The sequence below is a fragment of the Siphateles boraxobius genome, unplaced genomic scaffold, assembly GCF_051911475.1.
Source record: "Siphateles boraxobius isolate OS27281-9 unplaced genomic scaffold, OSU_SipBor_1 26, whole genome shotgun sequence".
In the NCBI taxonomy this organism is placed as follows: Eukaryota; Metazoa; Chordata; class Actinopteri; order Cypriniformes; family Leuciscidae; genus Siphateles; species Siphateles boraxobius.
The window spans coordinates 7716175-7740089 of NW_027508876.1; the positions used below are offsets into that span (position 1 = coordinate 7716175).

At 37.8% G+C, this 23915-nt stretch overlaps 1 protein-coding gene across 1 annotated transcript in view; it reads left to right on the top strand.

Moving 5' to 3' along the window:
* The window catches only part of bmp6 (bone morphogenetic protein 6), a 52358-nt gene that overhangs the window by 9893 nt on the left and 18550 nt on the right, over window positions 1–23915 (top strand). Inside the window, exon 2 of the mRNA XM_077244280.1 lies at window positions 21775–21967. Coding sequence (XP_077100395.1) covers window positions 21775–21967 — 193 coding nt within the window. The remainder of the gene's footprint in view (window positions 1–21774; window positions 21968–23915) is intronic.

A 23915-nucleotide genomic window follows, 5' to 3' on the forward strand; every position in this document is an offset into this window, starting at 1 on the left:
AATCCTCCTGAGTTAACCTTTGACCCCCAGATGAGGTCACAGCTGAGCCGACAGACCTAGAGGTATGCAAAATGTGTTACCATATGATGTTAATTAGAAAATATGTTGTAAAAATTAGACAATATATAACCAATTAGCACATTCATGCTGAATTTACTTATTTTCATTTTATTTTATTTTCAATGTTAATGAACATTAGATTTTTAGATTTACTGAAGAAAATGTGAGTGGTGTTTGTGTGGTTGCTCATATATGTTTAAAATCGCTTAGAAAAGCAATAGCACACTTCTCCTTTAGGGACTATCTGGGTTTCGTGTCTCTTTAGGTTGGTTTTGCACATGTTTAGTTCTGTTTCCTGTGTTTTCAGTTGGTTACCTATCAGTTGGTTATTCATTGTTTAATTATCAGTTACACCTGTTGTTCATTTCATTGATTGGTTTGTTCTTTGTATTTAAGCCTGTTTTCTTTCAGATTTTTGTCAGTTCTCGTGATATTATGGTTGTTCTGTTCCTATTTCACAGTACATCATATAAAACTAGAAAAACATAATTTATGTATATAACTATAGCAAATATTGATATTCAGCATCATTTAATTATATAATTATTATATTATTCACATAAATGTAATGGTCTTTTTTATTTAATTAAATGTTATTTTTTATTAATGAAATATTATTGTTTATTTAAATAAAGCATTTAAAATTAGTTAAATGATTGAAGAAAAAGAAAGAACAATAGTAAATTCTAGAATTTATTATAAACAAATCCATTTGAACAATTTACAAATAATACTTTAGTTAATTTAAAATATCTACACATTCACTTTTATGCCTAATATCCTGAAAATGGTTTTTAAATATCTAATATGTAAAGAACTTAATGTAAACAAAGTGCCCCTATTATGTTTTTTATTTAATTTTTTTTATTTTACCAATGTGTTCAATTTTACAACACATTTGCATAATGCCAGTTTATGCTCTTCGTTGGCTGCCCACAAACAACGCCTACTTTGACCCTCTCATAAGCTCTATTCGGACGGGACTAGTTTTCTAAACGACTTTTGAGTTACAATTCTTATTACTCGACGTCTGTGATTTCATATACCGATTTGGATGGGGCTAACATCTCTGTGTTTATTACAGAAGTGGGAGTGTGCGTTTTCTAGACGTGGACATTACAGAAGGTAATGTGCTGTGTGTGCGTCACGTATATATATTTTAATTTATTATTTGTTGATTTGATTTTAATTTATTATAATAAAAAAAAACTTGAATTTAACACTTGTAAAATTCACAAGTGCACAGCAGTGGCTGTTTATAATAAATAAGTAAGCAGAAAAATCTTGAAAAGAATCTTACTCTTACCCGACACTGATATTAAAATGGCCCATCTGTCGCAGGTTCTACGATTTGGCTCTTTTTTTAATTGATTATATACGTTATTTTTTCGTCGGATACCATCCATATTGAAACCAAATGAAATCTCAGGTAAAAAACACATCAGTAGAAGCATTAGGATAATTCACAATCAGTAGTCACAGACATTCGCATTCGGATGGGATTAGATTTCACTGAGGACTGTTGAGTTTGCCGAAAAACAGTAGGTAATTTGCCATGGAAGTTTTACAGAGGTTGTGTGAGGAAAACACTGACTTGGCAGATTCAGATGGGATTAAAATCGCAAAGTATGTCTGTGAAACATGAATCTCTCTAATGAATTTCTCTTCTCCTGAAAGAGTTTGGTTCGTGTTGTCGAGAATACACTGTTTTCAGTGCTTTTTTTTTTTTCTTTGCATGCACTTTAAAAATGTTAAAGACTTGAGCTGAAATGTAATATTTTGAATAACCGACAGCATTATTACTATTCGTATCACTGTGTATCAAGCACTGAGGAAGTCAATGTAGCTGAAATTTAAATATCGTAATAGACCAATCATAACAGACTGGGCCGTCTGACCAATCAGTAGTCTCACGGAAAGGAGGGGTTTAGAGAGACTGAATCTTCGAACAAACTGTTTTCAGACTCTTTGAGAAATAAGGTGAACCTTTAAAATAGCATTACATGGGCACTTTAAAACAATTTAGTTCCTGTATTTTTGAAAAAATTGGCCCAATTCTGGAAGAAACCGATCCCTCACTGACAATATAAACACACACTCTCCACCCATGGCGGAATGTCACCCAGTGCCCTCCTCAAGTGAATAGGAAATGCGTGAGCGCTCTAGATTTATGGTTCCACTGCTTTCTTCAGGCAGCAATGAATGTGTGTTAATTTAATGGTCAGTAGCACAATGAAGTGTCTTGTGGTGTGCAGAATCAGTCATCTAAAGAGGTTACATTGTCAAAACTTTTACAGTTTTTTTCAAACGCTAACAAGCGCTTATCCATACTTCAGATACTTTTTCTAAACTCTTAACACAGACTCACACCTACAAAACACATTTGGCCAAATGGATAATTTTCTTCTCAAAAACACATTTTGTTAAATATATACTAACTCTTCATTTCAAAATAGAACACCTCTTTTTCTGCACACACTAACTTTACCAAAACACTGGAAATCTGACTCAGAATGAAATTATTCTGTCAAAGAATAACACTTGCTTTCACTTCACAAGGTACATGCAGTCAATCAAAGTACACCAGGTTTCAAAATACTGGCTATTGTATTACAAAAACTTCATAGACTTTTGTGTTTCAGTTTTACAGGTATTTGCATGCAGGACATGCAATCCACCGTTTTTACACTAAATTTCTTGGTTAGGAACTGTATGTCCACATGTACAGTAATGTTCACATTCAAAAGCATTCCAATAAAAAGCTAATCAGTTTTTTTTCCTTTACTGTTTACCAGCCTCTCCTAGTGAAAGACCGTGGTTGATTACATGGTCAATGATAGTGGCACGAATTTCCTCACTGACTACTGTTCTTGCAGCCCTTGGAATGCCACCACCACTCATTCTTGAACCTCTACCTTGCCCTCTCCCTGGGCCTGCTCTTCTCCCCGGCCCTGAATCTCTCACTGCACCTCTCACTGGGCCTGCATCTCTCACTGCACCTCTCACTGCACCTCTCACTGGGCCTGCATATCTCACTGCATCTCTCACTGCACCTCTCACTGCACCTCTCACTGCACCTCTCACTGGGCCTGCATATCTCACTGCATCTCTCACTGCACCTCTCACTGCACCTCTCACTGCACCTCTCACTGCATCTCTCACTGGACCTGCATCTCTCACTGCACCTCTCACTGCACCTCTCACTGCACCTCTCACTGCACATCTCACTGCACCTCTCACTGCATCTCTCACTGCACCTCTCACTGCACCTCTCACTGCACCTCTCACTGCACCTCTCACTGCATCTCTCACTGGACCTCTCACTGCACATCTCACTGCACCTCTCACTGCACCTCTCACTGCATCTCTCACTGCACCTCTCACTGCACCTCTCACTGCACCTCTCACTGCACCTCTCACTGCACATCTCACTGCACCTCTCACTGCACCTCTCACTGCATCTCTCACTGGACCTGCATCTCTCACTGCACCTCTCACTGCACCTCTCACTGCACATCTCACTGCATCTCTCACTGCACCTCTCACTGCACCTCTCACTGCACCTCTCACTGCACATCTCACTGCACCTCTCACTGCACCTCTCACTGCACATCTCACTGCACCTCTCACTGCACCTCTCACTGCACCTCTCACTGCATCTCTCACTGCATCTCTCACTGCATCTCTCACTGCACCTCTCACTGCACCTCTCACTGCATCTCTCACTGCATCTCTCACTGCACCTCTCGCTGCACCTCTCACTGCATCTCTCACTGCATCTATCACTGCATCTCTCACTGCACCTCTCACTGCACCTCTCACTGCATCTATTACTGCATCTCTCACTGCACCTCTCACTGCACCTCTCACTGCATCTCTCACTGCATCTATTACTGCATCTATCACTGCACCTCTCACTGCACCTCTCACTGCATCTATTACTGCATCTCTCACTGCAGCTCTCACTGGGCCTGCATCTCTCACTGCTCCTGCACCTCTCACTGCACCTCTCACTGCACCTCTCACTGCACCTCTCACTGCACCTCTCACTGCACCTCTCACTGCATCTCTCACTGCACCTCTCACTGCACCTCTCACTGCATCTATTACTGCATCTCTCACTGCAGCTCTCACTGGGCCTGCATCTCTCACTGCTCCTGCACCTCTCACTGCACCTCTCACTGCACCTCTCACTGCACCTCTCACTGCATCTCTCACTACATCTCTCACTGCACCTCTCACTGTATCTCTCACCCGCCTGCTCTTCTCCCTAGGCCCCTTGCTCTTACTCTTCCTCGTCCAGAAATTACAGTGTTTGTCTTTTTCTGTTTCCAAAAACATCACTCCTCAAAGTCCTCTTTTACTGTATAAGTGTCAATGTAATAGAAAAATATAACCCCTGCCACTGAGTCTAAGCCATATTGGAATCAGCTATGGTTGGCCCAATTTACCCAACATAAATCAGCTGTGTGTCAATTATTCAATTGTTTGTTTATTATCAGCTGATATATATTGTTTTTCAACTGATATCATTGCAGAAGCAGAGGTTTTTATACTGTATCTAAGGTTTGGAATATTGTTTTTGCTATTGTGGGATGGTGTGTGTTAACATTTGTAAATATTACAAAAACAATCCATAATTTTGTTGGGAGGTATAGCTTCTCTGTTACAGTAAGAAAATGTAAGCATTGTGGAAATGTGTTCACTGACTGCATATTGTGTGAAAACGACATGAAATGTGTGAATGGTATGGCCACAAAAGGCCGATGCTGTGTTAATTGTGTTTAGAGTTTTGAAAATGTGACAACTGGTTGGACAAACGCTTGTTAGCGACTGAAAAAAACTGTAATAACAATCAGACTGAGCGAAAAAGAAAAAAAAAGAAACATGAAAAGCATGATTGGTTTATATAAGACCCTTATTCCTCTGCTGGGATCGTGTAGAGCACGTTGAAGCTGCATTGAAACTTCAATGTGGAACTTCAACCCATTGATAACCATTGAAATCCAATATATGGAGAATAATCCTGGAATGTTTTCCTCAAAAACCTTAATTTATTTTCGATTGAAGAAAGAAAGACATGAATATCATGGATGACGTGGGGGTGAGTCAATTATCAGGAAATTTGAATTCTGAATTGAACTAATGTTTTAAGCCCAAAGTATTTTTTTTTTATGGATACAGTTAGCATATGTGCACATTTGAAAGCACACCCTTTCAAAATGCACTCGACACATGCACAATAGAAATATCCTTGTCCATTGTCTGCACTATTTCTGTCCAAAAGTTGTGAGCGAAAAAATTGTCTTTGTACTCATAGAGTTGCAGGTATCTTTTACTTCCCTCACACAAGCACTCATCAAAGGATGTCTGTTGTTTTTGCTGTGTCCATTAGTTTTTTGTTGTTCTTGTTCTGTCTCCTCCACTTCTTTTTTGACTGTGAAACAACAGCCTGGGTTAATGATGCCAACTTGTTGATAAAATAATTAGAGTAAAACAATTCTAAATGCATGTGAGAGATGCACATACAATTGACCAGTATAGCGTTAGGGTCCGCATACAGTGCACGTGACATCAATTTTGTCATTTGTAGTGTAAGGATGAAGCATGATTTTTCTAACTATGCGTACACACACTCATAACCAATGTTACTCACGTATGGAGCAGAAATAATGCAACCTCGGCATCTGTTTTCAGGCCTTCCCTCTTAGGTCTCTCCAGCATTTGGGTCATAAAGCTCTTGCCTGATCATAACCCTTCTTTTTCGAGTGATATTCCTCTGACCTTTCAAAAGTTGAGCATGACAGTCACTCATTTCAGTCTTTTGTCACGCACTCCCGCCACACATTGTATTTCTCACACGGAAAAACTATTTATAATATATTTAATATGCCGCAGTGCCCAAAATTTCTCTGGCCGCGCCGCTCTCACTATGGAACCGGCTAATGAACCACTATGGAAATTCACAACTTGTTTGACACAAACAATGACAACTTGACTGCTGTTAGAGAATGTTTCCCAGATAATTAGCATCAGTTTTTTATGTGTCTGCAACTTAGCCAACAGTTTTACAGCCTGTTCACTGACGACACCTGCTCAGAACAAGTAGTCTAGGCCTAGTGATATTTTCGTATTTTACCACACGATGACTGACATATTGTCATGAAACAACCCCATTCCCTAGACCCGTCCAACCCAATCCCAATACTTAATGTAATAAAATAGTGCAGAGGTCCAACTAAAGATTTATTAAGTATATTTGATTGTGCTAAAGTGGAACTGCTGCAAGTATACTTTAGGTACTCTCTAAATATCTTGCATTTCAATTATACAGTGATCACTCTATCCTTACTAATAGTGATATTAAACACATTTTAGGCTTAATATTAATAAATGTGCATTGTGCAATAAATAAAATAAAGTTTAATTATAATATTTATATCAGTACGTCTCAAGTGATATGTTAAAATATGTTAATGGATTTTTTAGTATTCTTAGTATGAAATAAATGTATTTTAAATACATTTTGGCATAGTTATTTTTCACTAGGGTTTGCATATATATGTGTGTGTGTGTGTGTGTGTGTGTGTGTGTGTGTGTGTGTGTGTGTGTGTGTGTGTGTGTGTGTGTGTGTGTGTGTGTGTGTGTGTGTGTGTGTGTGTGTGTGTGTGTGTGTGTGTGTGTGTGTGTGTGTGTGTGTGATCAACATTTTTAAATAAGTACTTTTATAATTCCTCATTGTTTTTAATTTGATTATGCTGTTCGCATTAATTCATGAGATTGTAAGTTCTTTCCCTCACTAAAGCCGTTATGTACAGTTTTGTTTTACTTTTTTTGCTTCAAATTAAAGTTTGCAATTTTGTGATACACCTTGTAACTGGTTGTTTTGGTTCATATAATCCTTAAACAAAGACTTTTTGAAATCCCTATGGGAGGAATTAATATAAAAAATACTTCCAGAACCAACCTGAAAAAGTGGGCGGGCACTGTTGCTCACTATTGTGGCTGCTGTGCGTCACATGACAAGCTTGATGCGTTGCCATGGGGAAAAAAAAATAAGGTTATACATTCTAAAATAATGGGTGGCTTAATAAAAAAAAACATGCTGGGGGGGGGGGGCTCGGCATATTTTAAACTTAGTTGTGATGTGTGAAAGGGTTAATTGACAATGAGATCAATTATCGGGTTAGACTTGGAATATGTCAGAGTTTCCAGGAGGAAGAAATCTATGGAGGTGGATGTCAGAGGATACACACAGTGACAGAGAGAGAGAGAGAGAGAGAGAGAGAGAGAGAGAGAGAGAGAGAGAGAGAGAGAGAGAGAGAGAGAGAGAGAGAGAGAGAGAGAGAGAGAGAGAGAGAGAGAGAGAGAGACTTTGACTGTTGTACATTCTGCTCTGGAATGCAAGCCACCAATATTTTGACTTCTCCTTTGGAAACAGCTGCGTTTCCTTTTTCAAAGATATTTTTTCCTTATTTATCAGATCCCTTAGGGGAGATCCATCTCTACTGTCTGACACAGACTTCCTCCTCTAAATCTGTGTCTCTGGCCAGCCCTGAGCTCACACACACCTGCTGCAGCACACACAGATGGCTCTAACAGGTCTCCCTGCTTGGCATGCACACACAGACACAGACACACAGGTAGCCACAGTTGCAGGAGACACCGCACACAATACATCAATACCCACCATATCTCATATGTACAAAATATGTACCAAATTAGGCATTCCGTCCCCATAACTGACCCCCTAACTGAAAAGAAAATCTAAATCTTACGTTTAATCAAAACTAGGGTGCCAAAATGACTATAAATGGCCCTGCTGTTCTGGGGTTACTGTAGGTTGCTTAAACCTCTCGATTTAAGGTGGGTGGTATAAGTATATTAAATTAAAAACCGGTACAAAATATTCAATTGGTTGATTTTTTTTATATACCCATCTTTGTTAGTTAAATGGACTGTCATAAAATGCAGTCTAATCTTGCTAAACTGCAGGGTGTACTTTTATATTCACTCTTTCCCCGCCATTGATGGAAATTTCTATAATTTGTGAGACAACGCTTTCCATGTTTTCACTGTTATATGGTCGGGGGCGTTATTACACATCTTCTGAAAGAGTACCGAATCTCCTGATCAAACCACATGCGAAGAAGATGCAGAAACAACGATATAATGTAATCATATCCATATGTAAAATATCGCTATCACCAACATTAAAAAGCATATAAATACAAACTACCTAATGTTACTGAATGAAATGTCGACCCAGGACGAGTTATAGGACTGTGCAAGCATTAGGGGATGGACTCGATCTACACCATATTTGTTTTGATCATGGGTTTAAATCTGATCTGGATGTAGGCTTTGACAAAAAGGGATTTTCTTTTTGCTCAAAATGTTGCTTTTTATGAAACTTACATTCAAGTGTTAAAAAAAAAAGAATGCATAAAGCTAGAATAAAATGTTTTTTTTTTTTTTTTTTTAAAGCAGAGGTTCTGATCTTGCTTTTGATAATCAGATATACATACAACAAAATATTCTGGGGGCCATGACATTTTTGTTTTGTAAAAACACTGGAGGCAGCTGGCAACTTAAAAAAAAAAAAAAAAAAAAAAACGCTGGCGGGGAAGAGTCAAACCGGCTATATGTCGAATTCAGAAACCCTTGTTATGAGTGACACCAATGGCTGTTAAATGAACTGCTGCCAGGAACTTATTGCCCGTGCGTGCACTCGTGCACACGTAACGCAGAAGAGACTGAACGTGATTCAGTGCCCCAATATACTCTCTGCAAAGTTATTTTTCATTCTTCACATAGAAGTGTAAAGGAATTGGAAATACTTGAAATTGGTTTCAAGAATTGTGAAATATCACTGGTATTTAATGTTGGTATTGTAACAACCGTAATTGTATCGAAGAATAGTTGTATTATTATTGTAAAAAAAAAAATATAATTTTTTTAAATCATATTGACCATACCTGCTCTCAGTAAATAAATGAAATGCCAGATCATGTTGATTGTTAAGAAAAGGTGTGCTATTACTTTTACAACAAATTTTACCTGACAGATGATTAAACCAAGTAAAAAATATTTTGATATTCAAAATATCCGTAAAATATTATAATTACGTCTTTAAACAAATATGATAACTTGTATTGCATTTATTTCCCCATTTTCTGCAACTGGATATCTAAAAATAAAATAAAATGGCCAGATTTTTGTTTATGTTTCGATAACATTATTTATCTCCAAGAAAATAAGTCCAAGCATCTTTGTTGTATCATTCTTAGACTGTGAGAGTGTTGAGGCCTGCGCTCTAGTAACGCTGTTCAGCTATCTCCTTTTGTGAGGTTGTCAAAGCACAGAGTACCATTACTCTATCCAAAATGTTTTGTCAGCTGTTCTCATGGATTATGCCTTTATTAATGTTTCTATATGCCGAAAAGAAGGAAAGAATGGGACTGTTTATTTTCCAGACCATTTCCTCCATTTTATGGAATTTCCTCCTTATACAAAAAAGACATTATAATATTTGTTGACAGGTCGTTGGCTTGTGTCGGTACTCAAGTGAAAATGGATTTGTTTTTCGCCTGTTAAAGACAGAACAGCTGACTCTTGTAATGTCTGTTAGCCTGTTGCCCTAGACATATGCATATTGCAGAACATAAAGTAAACAATTCTCCTCAAAGCAAGTTAACCTGGCTGTGCCTGAACTGTTGAACGAACACACACACACACACACACACACACACACACACACACACACACACACACACACACACACACACACACACACACACACACACACACACACACACACACACACACACACACACACACACACACACACACACACACACACACACACACACACACACACACACACACACACACACACACACACACACACACACACACACACAATTCCTCTCTATTCTGTATAATTCTCCTACTGACACGCAGGTATGACCATCTGACTGCTGCCATTCACTGTGGAGACGATCCGCTTGTCTGATGTCTTACAGTGTCTTCAGACATCTTTTAACAGTCATAATTATCACAAATTACTGCTGTTCTCTAAATACCCTGCAACTACAGAGCAATGCTGACAGATTTCATTTCTTCCTGCATGAAACTTCAGAGCAGTCAGATGAAGATTTGGTCCAGCTCACTATGAAAATATATTTTCCTAAAGGTCGCTACCACAAAATAAAACTGACAGGGTGATTTAATGCAAAAATAAACCTGACCGTCCCTGACGTGAAGCAAAGAAAATATTATAAGGCAACTTGCCAAATAAATGAAATGAAACATTGATTTGAGTGTAAATTATTTTATTATGTGGGAATAATGAGAGTGTGAAGTGATTCGAGAGACGTGCAGTTATACAGGAAATGACTTGCTTGGGACAGCAGTCATTTACCAACCAAGTATTCCTGAGAGACGTTTTATGTTCTTAATTAACCATACCAATTTGCAATACATGCAATATAATTTTACATTCCTTTATGTTCTTCATATCTAAAGTAAGACCGAAAAACCTCATGATGGAAATACACGTTGCTGTAATTCATCATGAGGCTTTTCGGTCTTACTTTAGATTAGGGTCCAATTCTAACATTTAACTATTAACTATGACTTTTGCATCAATAAACTCATAATTACTGCTTATTAATAGTTAGTAAGATACTTGTTAAATTTATGTGTTGGGTAAGATTAAGGGATGTAGAATATGGTTATGCAGAATAAGGCATTAAATGTGCTGTATAAGTACTAATAATCAGCCAAAATCCTAGTAATATGCCTGCTAATAACCAACTAGTTAATCGAGAGAATTGGACCCTAAACTAAAGTGTTACCGTTTTTTCTTAATGAAATAACATTATTACTTTTAACATAAAATATTGTACGTTTTTAACATTGTACTGTATACATTGTAATACAATGTATACAAACTACAATGTGTAAGTGAGTGTGATAATTTTCCTAAGGGTCTTTTATGACGTTCTCATCAGTGGTTTGCCATAAACTACTGCACCTCTTGCTGACCTTTGCTCAGAGCTCTGACTCCTGTAGTGGCGTCTTTGATGCTTTGTGTGGGTCAGAGACCTAGATCAGAGTTGTAGGAAATGTCCAGGGAATGCTGTGTCAAACCCCTGCCATCTCCCAGCTGCCCGAATAAAACCCCATGACCAGCAGGACTATTGGGAGGCCGTAATTTACCTACATGCCGTTACTATATTTCAAAACTACTCACCGGAATACCAAATACAAATACACATTAGAATTTTATTAACCAAGCATTAGTCCCTGGGTTAGTAAATAATCTCGAGGTAAGTTTCTCTAAAGCATAATTTGCAAACTATACACATAATACACACTTAACACTGACACACATTGATATGCCACTGCAGTCGAGGCCCTGTCCAGGAACCCAAGGCTGCATGCCCGTGGCACACAAGCACCCCAGCCGGTGGTGGAAGTATCTATTGAGACAACAACATGTCTCGACACTTGTTCCAGGGGAACTCTGGCCCATAGAAAAGCAAGGTCTAACCACGACTGAAAGTTTGGCAACAGGCCTGTGTGATTACCTCGTGGTGTGTGCCACGGTGCCATGCCCATCTCAGGATTCAGCCGTGTAACCAGTGCTGAAGCAGTGTGAAACATGGTTGCAGATGCCATATGCCCCAGGAGCGTCTGAAACAGTTTGCTCTTTTCTCGGTTGACCCAAAGCCCCAGATGGCTGAGGTGCTTGAGCACCAAGGCGCACAACTGTTGTTCCACTGAGTGGTCCAGGATGAGCCAGTCATTACGGTAGTTGAGAATGCGAACACCGTGCTCCCTCAGGGGTTCAAGGGCAACCTCTGCGACCTTCATGAAGATGCTTTCATCAAGAAGCCCGACAGGGACAGACCAAAGGGTAGGACCTTGTACTGATATGCCCGTCCCTCGAACGCAAAGGAACAGTCAGTGTCGATGGAGAATCGAGACATGAAAGTATGCATCCTGCAAGTTAATGAACCTGGGGGGACACCGGGTGAACTGAATCGTATAGCCGAGGCTGATAGTCCGAATGAGCCAGCGAGACGGGCTGGGAAGCGCTAGCCAGGCTTCCAGACACCGTACAAGCTTGGTGAGAGGGACTACTGATGTATCCTCAGTAGGGCAGTGTGGTGTAGCACAGGGGCCCATCCAAGAAGGCACAGCATCCCAGAGTGGGGACAGAGTGTGCAGTGCAACACTTACCTGGCTCCACGACTTGGCAGGGGGATGAGAGTGGCAAGGCATAGCGTTGCACACTGCAATCAATTCAGGATCCACATTTTGCAGAATTTTCAAAGTGGCATGTCCAGTAAATGGTGCTAAAAGCACCATCATTTTTCCCTGAAACAGATTAATTTAATTCTGGCAACATTTTATTTGTTGAATGGCATTTCGGAAATGAAATGTCCGGTGAGTGGCAATGAAAGTCTTTATTAATCAATAATCTGCCCCGTAATCATGATTTGTGTGAAAATTAATAAAAGTTGGTGTTTTACTGCCTCTAGTGTTCATTTTAGCGGGAAACTGCAGTGAAACATATGCATATGTAAATTTTTGGAGATTTTCCTGTGCCCGTGGAGAGGCACGGTTTTCCAATTAGCTTATGTTGGAAATGTTGCAACTTCCCATCCCAAAAGTTGGCATGCAGAACTCATTTACTGGTAGTTCTCAACAGCTTCTGTTCACACATGATCTCTAAATGGTAAAAAAAAAACTGTATAAAAGGCTGGATGTATAAAAGTCTGTCTGTCTATCTATGAAAATGACACCGCATAAATCCCCTTTGGTGAGCTTCCCAAAACTAAAGACAAACTGAGAAAAATGAAAGAAAAACCAAAAAGAACAATTACCATCACTGAGATTTTTAACTTAATTTTTAATTCCCTTCAGAATATCTTACAAATATTTAATTCATGAGACAAGCAATGAGCCAATTTGTGATTGGTTTTCTGTTGCTAAACAACTCAAATTGCAGCACAACATGTCATACTTTATTCCTGTGACACCACAATGCAGTGTTAACTCTGTTATGGAGTAGGCTTTATATGCAGGGTTATATGCAGTTGAGTGTTATAAAGTGTCATGCACTTTTTTTTAAAAGTTTCAAAAACAAGTGCAGTCGTACAGATGACAAGCAAGTCACGGTAGCTTTTCATTACAGAAGTTGAAACAATTAGATTGTGGGGGAAGAGAATGTGAACGGGGATTCTGAAGATAATTACATAAACACAGATGGATTCTTCACATGCCTGGCTTCACAGCACATTTCATTGGTTAAACTGAAGGAGACAGCTTTCAAATCATCTGCATCTGAATGTTTTGTGTGCTGCAAAGACGCAGGAAATAATTGCAGGCTTTGTGTACACTCAACATTTTTTTTTTCTCACAAATTTGTGGTGACTGATTTTGGATTGGACAGAATAATTAAAAAGCTTTAGATATTAATTATGCCTTAATCCTTAACAGAAACATGATGGTAGTGACTTGTTTTGCAGCAAAGTACTACATGTATGATGTTTATATACATTGAAAGTGTACATTATACAGTTTATTGTAAATTGAAAACAATCACATTTGTTAAGATCAGCATGATTAGTTTAAGCGATCGTGTGGCATTACAGCTGTATTATTATCAGTTTACAGTTTATAGTCATAAACAAATCATTTACAACAATAACAACTCATTTCCATTTTTCCCTCTCCACATTCACTTAAGTTGTATAGACTATTAACTTATATAATTTAAAAACGTAAAACTTTAAAAACAAGGAACTGTCAAATATACCGTCACTCTCCTGTAATGCTTGTAACATTGTTACTGTATGTTATGTAAAATTCTGGCCATCTGAGATACCGGTTTGAGCAAAGTATTCAAATCGTTCAACCAGCTTTAAACTTACACAGTCAAACTTGCACAGTTCCTATAGCATCTCCTGGATAATTCATAGAGCAAAGATTCTGGAATATACTGTAGGTCAATATGATGTGTAGGATTGACATTAGTAGCGCCCCCTTTGGTCTTGGAGGGAGTGATTTTTTGCTGTTTATCTTAGTGGTTGTGGGCAGGGAGGAAAAAGTCAAGATGTGGTGAGTGAATCAAATGCAAATGACCACCGGACTACTTCAGAGGATGAGATGGAAAACATTTAAAGTGTGACTCGCATGTGACCACGGACCACACTGAAGCCTCATTGCCCAGTCCATATAGCCGTATACCATATGCCACTGTGATTGGCCAACAAAAAACATTTCTATCTCTCTCTCCTCAGGTGACAGTTTCTCTGTCTCACTTCTGCATGTTTTAAAGTTTTTCCATATCTTCTCTGTAGGTCATAGCCCACTTCTTTTTGTCCTGTGTGGGCTAATGACAATAGCACAGAAGGAAAGAAACAGATGTTATACAGGTGGAAATGGAGAATCAGCCCTAATTAAAATGACACAGAGCTTTATCCCAGACCCCTTTACCAACTTAATTATACACTGTAACAAATGTCAGTACTTTTAACAAAAGACAGTATATAAATATATTTTTAACAATTAAAATGTTTAACAAAATGTTTTAACCTTTAATTCATGTATATTGGCATGTGTTATGTTAAGTTTGTTCCATTCAGAGGAGTGTTTCCCGTAAAACAACCTAGCCTACTGCTTAACTACCATAGTACAATACATCATAAAAAAAAAAGACTGTTTCAGGTTGATTCAACAATATATAAGACTGTTGTTAATGACTCCATGCACAGGTGGTGGAGTAATAACTTTTGCTTATTATTCATTTTGAGACTGAAATTAATGTCAGATTATTCAACCCGATCTCATGAAATGGTTCTCTATGGCACGCATTATGTTTATCGTGCAATTTATACACAGGAATTTGTTTTTACGTGCATATGATACGCACTGTAAACCCCTCGGGTAGGATTAGTGGTGTGGGGTACGTGTGTATTGTATGTTTGGGTAGGATTAGGGGTGTGGGGTATGTTCGTATTACACGGCATAAAGTGTATATCATATGCATGCGAAAACTGCGTATCATATGCAAGTTAATTTTTGCTTATAAATTGCACAATATATACAATGTGTGCTAAAGAGAAGCATTTCATGAGATCAGGCTGGATTATTCATTTACGTAATTACTTTACAGATTAACTAATTTACTCAAACAACAGAAAGCCATTCATTTTTTTATCAGGTTAACATGCAGTATGTAATTGGAGTAACTTTACACCCTTATATGTGGTTCATTCAGTCTGCAGCTTACTTCATAATGTATCTGAGATGTTGCAGTAGCGAACATAGCATCTGAGGACTACTTCCCTGTTTTTGTTTCCTATGATGGTAACGACAGTCTTTGTTTGCTAACAATGCTTGTGGAAAATGCACCCCTGGTTAGTAAGGGTTATTATATTATTTTAGCATGTTGTGTTACCCTGATAGTGTTTTGTGTTGGTGTGGGTTTCCAACTTCAAGCCCTTCTATTTTACCATGTGTATTGTGGTCTGTTATTAGGATACAATGCTGTGAGCAAGTTCGTGCAATTTTTTGTGCATTGTATCTGGTTAGATATTATTGTAGATCAGTATACATTCATTCCTTTGGTCTTTCGAGGTTGCAGTTATTTAATATTCAGGTGTCTGACTTTTGCCTGTTTAATCAGTGTGAATTTGACAGCACAGCGATTTTAAAGTCAGGTGCATTATGCCACAAAGGAATGAGATTTCTAAAGACCTTTCGCAAAAAAGCTGTTGAAGCTAATCAGGGTGGACAAGGTTACAAAGCAATTCATAAGCCTTTATGGCTCCAATGAACTGGCCATCCTACCAGAATTATCCAAGATTAAGGTATATTATCAAGAAGATGACAAAGAACTGCAGAGCAACATTCAGAGATTTTTGGGTATCTCTCCCCTTGACTAATGTCAAAATAGGATCAATGGCAGAGAAGCAAGGCAGAAACCAATGTTGACCAAGAAAACATAAGCGTGCCTCACATTTACTAAGAAGCACCTTTACGGTGCCCTACGAATGAATTAATCAAAAGTAAAACTTCTTCTATGTTCCACTATTATGTTTGGTGGAAATCAGACATTTCATGAGAAGAATCTTTTAGCAATAGTCAGTCATTGTGGTGAGGTGGTAGTGTGATGGTTTGTGGAAGTTTTGCTGCATCAGGACCTGGGGTCTCATTTATAAAACTGTGCGTAGGTTCCTTACTAAAAGTGTACGTGCGCCCGGAAGCCTAAAATGGCGTACGCTAAAAAATATTCAGACTTATATATATATATATATATATATATATACAGACTCAAACCGTTCGTACGCCAGAACCTGTGCAAAATTCACTTTATAAATCCCAGTCAGCGGAAGAATGTGCGCACATGCGTCTCCTCCCCGAAATAACCATATATGGAGATTACAACGCCTAGTTTTACTATGCATATCCTCATCTGCATATCATTTGCATATGATTATTCATTCACGTGATACCATGTTTAACGATACAAGATATTAGGAAAATATGAAATACGGATGTGCCGTCACATTACATTAATAAAAATCATAAGCCTATCCTTGCCTTGTTTTTGAATAAATAAATTAAATAGTGCAAAATACATTTCAGAGAAAGTTTCTCAATCTCACGGGCCAAATAGTATTTTTAATTGATTATATTTTTAATGGAAACAGATAGACCTTGTGCATTATTTGCAAGAAACTATTTTCTCACACAATCTGCTATTATCATGATAAGCAATTATGCATGTAAAATTTAAAACACAGAATGCCAGAGGAAAAGTGTTCAAAAGCATTGCATCCACAACAAATATTTATATTTTTTGAATATAACATTTTTTTGTAACTTCTCAGTAATGATTTCATGTAGTTTAAGTGTTTAACTCCATTAATGGGAATGGCATATTTAATCTAAATGTTTATATAAAAAGTAAAAAATATTTTAAATCATTATTTTATTTATTTAAAGTGTCATTGTGAACATGCACTCTATTTATGATTATGACTCATAATAAAGATTTACGGTTTTACTTCATCTGCCGTAAGATAGGCTATATGTGCGTTAGTTTCACTAAACGGCCCAACGCGCTCGCTGGCGCGGACATTTAAAAAAGGGTGGATATTTGCTTCAAGTGATAGGCTTGGTGAGTGAAATTATATTTGTATTATCTTTCTGTATTGTATCATTTTCGTTAGATTTTCCGTCTAAAAGTGACCAAAAAGACATTTAACTCCAACTCACCATCTGTGTTGCCAATTCCCTTTGTCTCCAGAATGTGCGTACGCACGGCTCAAAGTTTGCTTAAAGGTGCGCACATTCTCCCGCCAAGTTTTTATAGATCACAACCTTTGCGTGGAAACTCGCTTTATAAATGAGAGCCCTGGACATTTTGGCATCATTGAATAAAAATCAAAGCAAGTGTTCCTCAGAATTGTTGTTTTGGAATGTTCCTAGTCCTAGTCAGATTCCGGACATTAATGCGGAAGCTAAATACCTGAAATCGTGTGGAGCATCATAAGTAGTTCTAGTAATTTACATTTCAACATTTTAAAAAATTGAAATATTACAGTTATGAGCTATAAAATATTTAGGCATAACATATCAGGCATTATGGCTGAAATTGCATGCCTATATATTTTTAGTGAGATTATATTTTCTTTCATATTAAACTTAACAGAATTCACACAGCATTCATATAATTTTGCTTTGCATTTTGTATAAACCATTTCTCAGTGTATGTCCCTCTCCCTGGATCTTTCATCACATCCCTGTCCTCTTTTCCTGTTAATGTGTGGGAGAAGAGTATCTGTGAAGATGATGAAAAACGCCAACACAATGATAGTCACACAAGACTTTCCACTATGTTGCTCTTAAATGTCTGTTGCTCAAACAACCTTTTGCACTTTCACATTTTTGTTTAGTATGTGACCACACAGTTATTGTTGTGGGTCCTTACTGGGTCTCTTCTCTAAAAAAACACATCAGTTATATCAAACCATATGGGCTCTGTGGTTTTGGTTGTGTTTCTTACTGTCAATGCCAAGTCCTTTATGTAAGTATAATCTATCATTTTGTGAGCCTCATTTTTTCCATTATCCTTTTAAAAAGGCAACAGCATTTGCAGATGACACATTTAAAACTCCTCAACAGTTGAGTCCTTTGCAAATTTCCGCTTTCATAATTGTAATACAGGCAATGAAAACTAAAAAAAGAATGGCATTGACAATATATATTCTGCCAAATCTCATGGGTAGTCTTCAGCCACCCTATCGTTTTTAGGCAAAAGAACATGGTAATTTCCAGATCAGTGGCCCTCGATACTGCATGTGCGGTTGACCTTTAATATATCTGTCATCTCGGATGTTTTTGTTGTGGAGAGACTGGCTTCTGTTGTTGGATCCACCTGGGAAAGTTGTTAATGAAGAAGTCTCAGCAGCATGTGAAATGGCCACATTCAAACCTTGATGTCCTGATGTTAAAAACATCACAAATGGGACCTCTGGAAATTGCTTTCAGTATGAATTACTCAGTCATATTGTGAGTGAGAAAACGCCTGATGTTAAGCAATCACCATGTGAACCTGAAGCTGGAACAGCACTAAAGAAAATTCTCTCTCTACTCTTCTCTCTCTACTCTACTCTCTCTTATCCTTCTTCTTCTTTTTTTTTTTTGGTAGTAGACCCTCACTAGAGGTCAAAATATTCTACCAGTATTCTATTTCATACTTTGCAGGTGGGTTTTCCAAGGTTAGTCAGTCAATTAGAGCAGAGTATGTAGCACAAGGACAGGGTGTCCCTCAGGGATCTGTCTTAAGCCCTTTGAGGTTTTCTCAAGAGGTTCAGTTTTAATTTGTAACACATGTGTAAGGACAGAAGAAGAGTATAACTCCCTGTTGGAAGACGACAGATCAGAGAAGTTGCTCCCATGTGATGTTGGAGAACTTTAAACAGCTTCTGTAATTCACCAAACAGAAAAAGGGGTAGTCTTCACATTACCCCAAAACCCTTGGTGATCTCTAATTCATTCCTCTGCTCCACGATTTAGTCAACTCCATGACTTTCTCTTCCTCTTCACAAGGAGGAAGGGGTTAGATGGAAGTGAGTGTTCCTCACCTAGGGAAGCATGGAAATACAATCAGAGCAGGACACCTCACCCTGGTCCCACAAGCGGGGCATCCGGCTGGACTTGTACTTATGGCAAGAAATACAGCCCATGGGTCGTCCATAGGAACAAGAGGAAGGGTTGTCCGTGACGTGAGGGGAAGAATAGCACGGCAGAATGACAAAGCTGTCATCTGATGAGAAAACACACTCTGGTCGCAATTTCCCCTTTTTCCTTTTTCTGCATGAGTGGCTGAACTCATGCAGAAAATCTTAAAACAGTGGATAAATGAATGCTGTGATGTCCTTTGCTGTGGGAACAGCTTGAATAAATAAAGAATTAGTATTCTACCAGAAATAGTGGTACAGCACATGCCCTGCACATCTGGATGCTCTGTGAAGTGGTGCTGTAATATAAATGCGCACGTATAGACCATATGGGTGAATTAGGTCAGTCAATTATAGGCTATTATTGAGCATGCATAGCTTACCACATCCTTGTAATGTTTAGGTATGTGAAAAGAAAAACCCTGGTGAAAAAGTTAATGTTAAGTGTTACATGTTGGTCTTTCACTGATATTGTGCATGGATATTATATCGAATAGTATATTATTATATCATGTCATTGTATTGTAAAGAAACAATGTATTTTTTGCTGTCTCTAAAACAGTGAATCTTGGCTTGATTGTTTGTTCCAAATCCAAGTTTGTTTACACACACACATTCCCCTGGAGGTCTCTTTTCAAATTTTACACTTGCATCAACATGAGTACAAGCTTAGCAGTATCTGTTTTCCACTGTAACTAGGCATCAACTCAAGAGGTGAAGACGGTTTTATTTGAATATATTTGTCCTTCTAGATTTACCACCAAATCTTTACACACAGAGAACAAGGCTTAAGTTTGTCTGCGGTGGATGCACTGCAAGAGATGCGAATAATGAAAGTTGCTTTCCGAAAACAAGTTATTCAGAGGCAAGGAGCTATAATAAATGCAATGTACTACAATAGCAAGACTGTGTTTTTAAATTTCTGCATTAATTACTCATAATATGTGGTCTGATCTTACAATTATAAACAAACACAATCTGGCATAACTAATAACATTAATAATTGTACTTTTGTACATAACACTGTAAGTAATCATTCACATTGCATGATGGAGAAAGTAAGTAAACCATTGAAGCCTCCACCAAACATTTATTTTTTCTACAGATGCTCATAAGACTTTGTCAATTTTGGTCAATCCCTCCCCACAAATTTTTATGGGTTGTCCACTTTAGGTTATGCCACATCATCTCAGTTGGCTTTAAATTTCACTTTTTCAGCCATTTTTAGTTGGTATTGGGTCCTTGTCATTTTGCATCACCCAACCTCATGATTTGCTTTCCTGATATTCTCCTGTAAAAGGTCTTGATATATACAGTATATATACATTAGAATTCATTGTTCCTCCAACGGCTGGTCAATACTCTGAGGCAGCAAAGCATGATGCTCCTTCCACCAAGTTTCACAGTTAAGAAGAGGTTTTAGTGTTGTATGCAATGCTGTATTTCCTCTAAACAAAGCTTTGTGCATTTTTGCCAAAAAGTTAAACTTTTGTCTCAACTGTCTAAATAACATTTTCCCAGAACCATTGTGGAACATCCATGTGATTTCGGGAAAATATGAGACATCTCAATGTCATCTCAACGTCTCAATGTTGTAATTATCATGTTGTTCCGTTTATGCTTTTTTTTTTTCCGTTAAGGTTTTTGCTGAGGTTTTTGCTGTTATCTTTGGGTTCTCTCTGACCTCTTTCAGGATTGCCTGTTGTGTTATTAAAGTGATCTTGACAGGATGTCCGCCCAGAGTAGAAACAATCCAGAATTTTCTACATTTGTAGAAAAGGTATCTTGCCAGGTCAGGTCAAGTCAACTCAAGTCAAGTCACCTTTATTTATACAGCGCTTTTTACAATATAGATTGTTTCAAAGCAGCTTTACAGTGATAACAGGAAAATAATGCAACACAGTTGCTTTGGCTATACCGCAGATCTAGAAGAAAATAGTGTCATAGTACTGCTATGAATTTTCCATTTTCCAAGAACTTATGTAAGTTAAGTGATGGTTCATTTCTGTTTTAAAAAAAAGTTATTATGGACTACCAATGTCTTTAGCAACGCTTTTGTTGCCTTTTCCAGCTTTGTGCATCTCTGTAATGAGTCATTTGAAAGCTTCTGGGATGGTTAACATTAACCAATTATTCTTGATAAGAACATATTTGTCAGGTCATCTGTGGACACTTCCACACTTACAATCTCATTTCCTTGATTGACACCAATTTTGGATAAGTCATAACATAGAGATTCAGCCTGCCTTGTCAATGAAGAAAATTCTGAATTTGAAGATCAGACCACATTGTATGGGTCATCAGTGCAGAAATCCAGAGACCACAAACTTATTCTTACCCCTGTACAGTCAATTTGTGACCCAGAGTATGCAAACATGCAAATTATATGTCAATAGCATTTCGTCAAGTAAACTAAAATATCTCATTGTACTTCTATGTGTCTTAACAGTGGAAAATGACAGGGAGCTGTCTCCACAGAGACGACACCATAAAGAGTTCAAATTCAACCTGTCCCAGATCCCAGAGGGAGAGGCCATCACAGCTGCAGAATTCAGGATCTACAAGGAGTGTGTCACCAGGGCCTTTCGCAATGAGACATTCCTACTTAGTGTGTTTCAGGTGGTTGGGGAACACCCAGACAGGTAAAGAAGTTACATTTCAAAATGCTATTCTATAAAATTCCATATTCTTCATTGTTGTCGAGTCTATCCAGTTGATTAATAGTCAAAGAACTTGACCTCATAGTAATTATGATCTCTTTCAAAAGCACACATAGAAAACTAAGTTCACTTAGTTGGCTCTTCTAATGCCATTAAAACTCATCAATGATTCTTTTAAATAAATAGTGCACCAGTATATATTTGTGATATGTATTGTATTGTGGAACCTTGATTTAGAACTAAATGTAAATATGATCAAATTTAAGTATTAAACTGCTATTTTGAAAATAATATTTATTTGTTGCACGATTTTCAAGCTGAGTAATTGACTGTATTTTAAATCAAGCCCTGGCATCCCTTACTGAACACAGCAGAGGTTGTCTACCATGTACTTTATGTAGACTACGGCCATGACCACAACGCACTACTGAAATAGCTTTAGTTTGGCGTCTAAAAAAGAACCCACCAACACACGTCAAACATTGACTTTGTGGGTGGTGGGAGGGATATCTCCTTGAGAAAAGCAGATGGCGTGACCGGTAAAGTGTTCAAAACACACCAATAAGGTGTGACTATGAGACTACCCATCAAGTTTATTTATTTTTTAACCAAAAAAGGCACCAAACAAGAAACAAAGGCCAAAATCTAAATGAACCACATGTTTCTCTTCCAAATAGTTTTCTAATGTTTATCACGAAGTGTTCATTTGGTGTACATCCTGAGTTGAACAATGGGCACACTGTTTTTCCACAAACCTGCAGTAGGATTCTTTTATTTTTAGTCATATCTTGAGATGATGTATCGCCAGTCATTGTATCACTGTACAACAAGGTTTACCTTGATGCAAATTATAGCGTGCTTTGTGGTATTTCCCTACATGCCACTTTCTGCCTGTAAATCCCAAATACTGTGTGGCTTGCAAAATGTATTTGCTTACAAACAGATTAATTTGCAAACTTGTCAAGTTCTAACAGCATAATTACTGTGTTTATGGTTTGTGATCTTTAAAAAACACATTGGTTGGGGAAATGCGGTATAGCTGAGCTAAGCAGATGCACAATATGGCTGAGAGAAACTTCTGAAGTGTGTAAGCCTTTAATCCAATGTGCAAAAAATAACTTGCTTATGGAGGTGGTGCTGAGGGGATGTATATCTGGCTGAATTTAGCCCATGTGGCCAGACGATTTGACCTAAAACAGAAGTATAGCTAACCTCGAGTCAACAAGCCTCACAGGGTCTTAAATGTAAAGAAACAATGGCTTGTAAGAGCATATGCACAATGGACACATTAGTTGTTTATCTAGGCCATATTCCATATGTTAAAGGTGTTTCATTTTTTCACCACTAGAAAAAAAATGACTATTTTCAAACACTCCCCCATCTTCCATTATTTGGATATGTCTGAAATGGATTGCTTGCATACTGTTGCAGTCTATCTACAATTATTGTAATTGTAGGAAACAGTATACTTCAGAACATGGCATGTTTAATGTAGTCATTGGGTCTAGATTGGAAACAAAAACAATTATTTTGTCAAAAAGTGTCACAAAAGCAGTCAGGTAATAAATAAAAAGTCATTCTCAGGCTTTACATGCATTGTTGGAAACTGTATTCTTTATAATGTTCTCTGTTTTACACTGCATACTTTGGCAAATGTAGTAGGTCATCATAGATATACTTATCGCCTGCATAAATCAGCCTGATATGCTAATTTAATCTGTTGTAATTTGACCCTTCGCTAAGCTTGGCTTAAAAATGTCAGTTACTAACAATCCTATTTTTCTAATAAAGTCTATGGAGTATAGTTGTAAACACAATGTTATGGAATTTCTCCAGAAATTCAGTAAATCATGTAACTAGATAGCCAAAGATGATGCAAACAGTATTTTTTTTCTTTTCCAAAACTTTAAATAAATATTAAGAGGTTAAT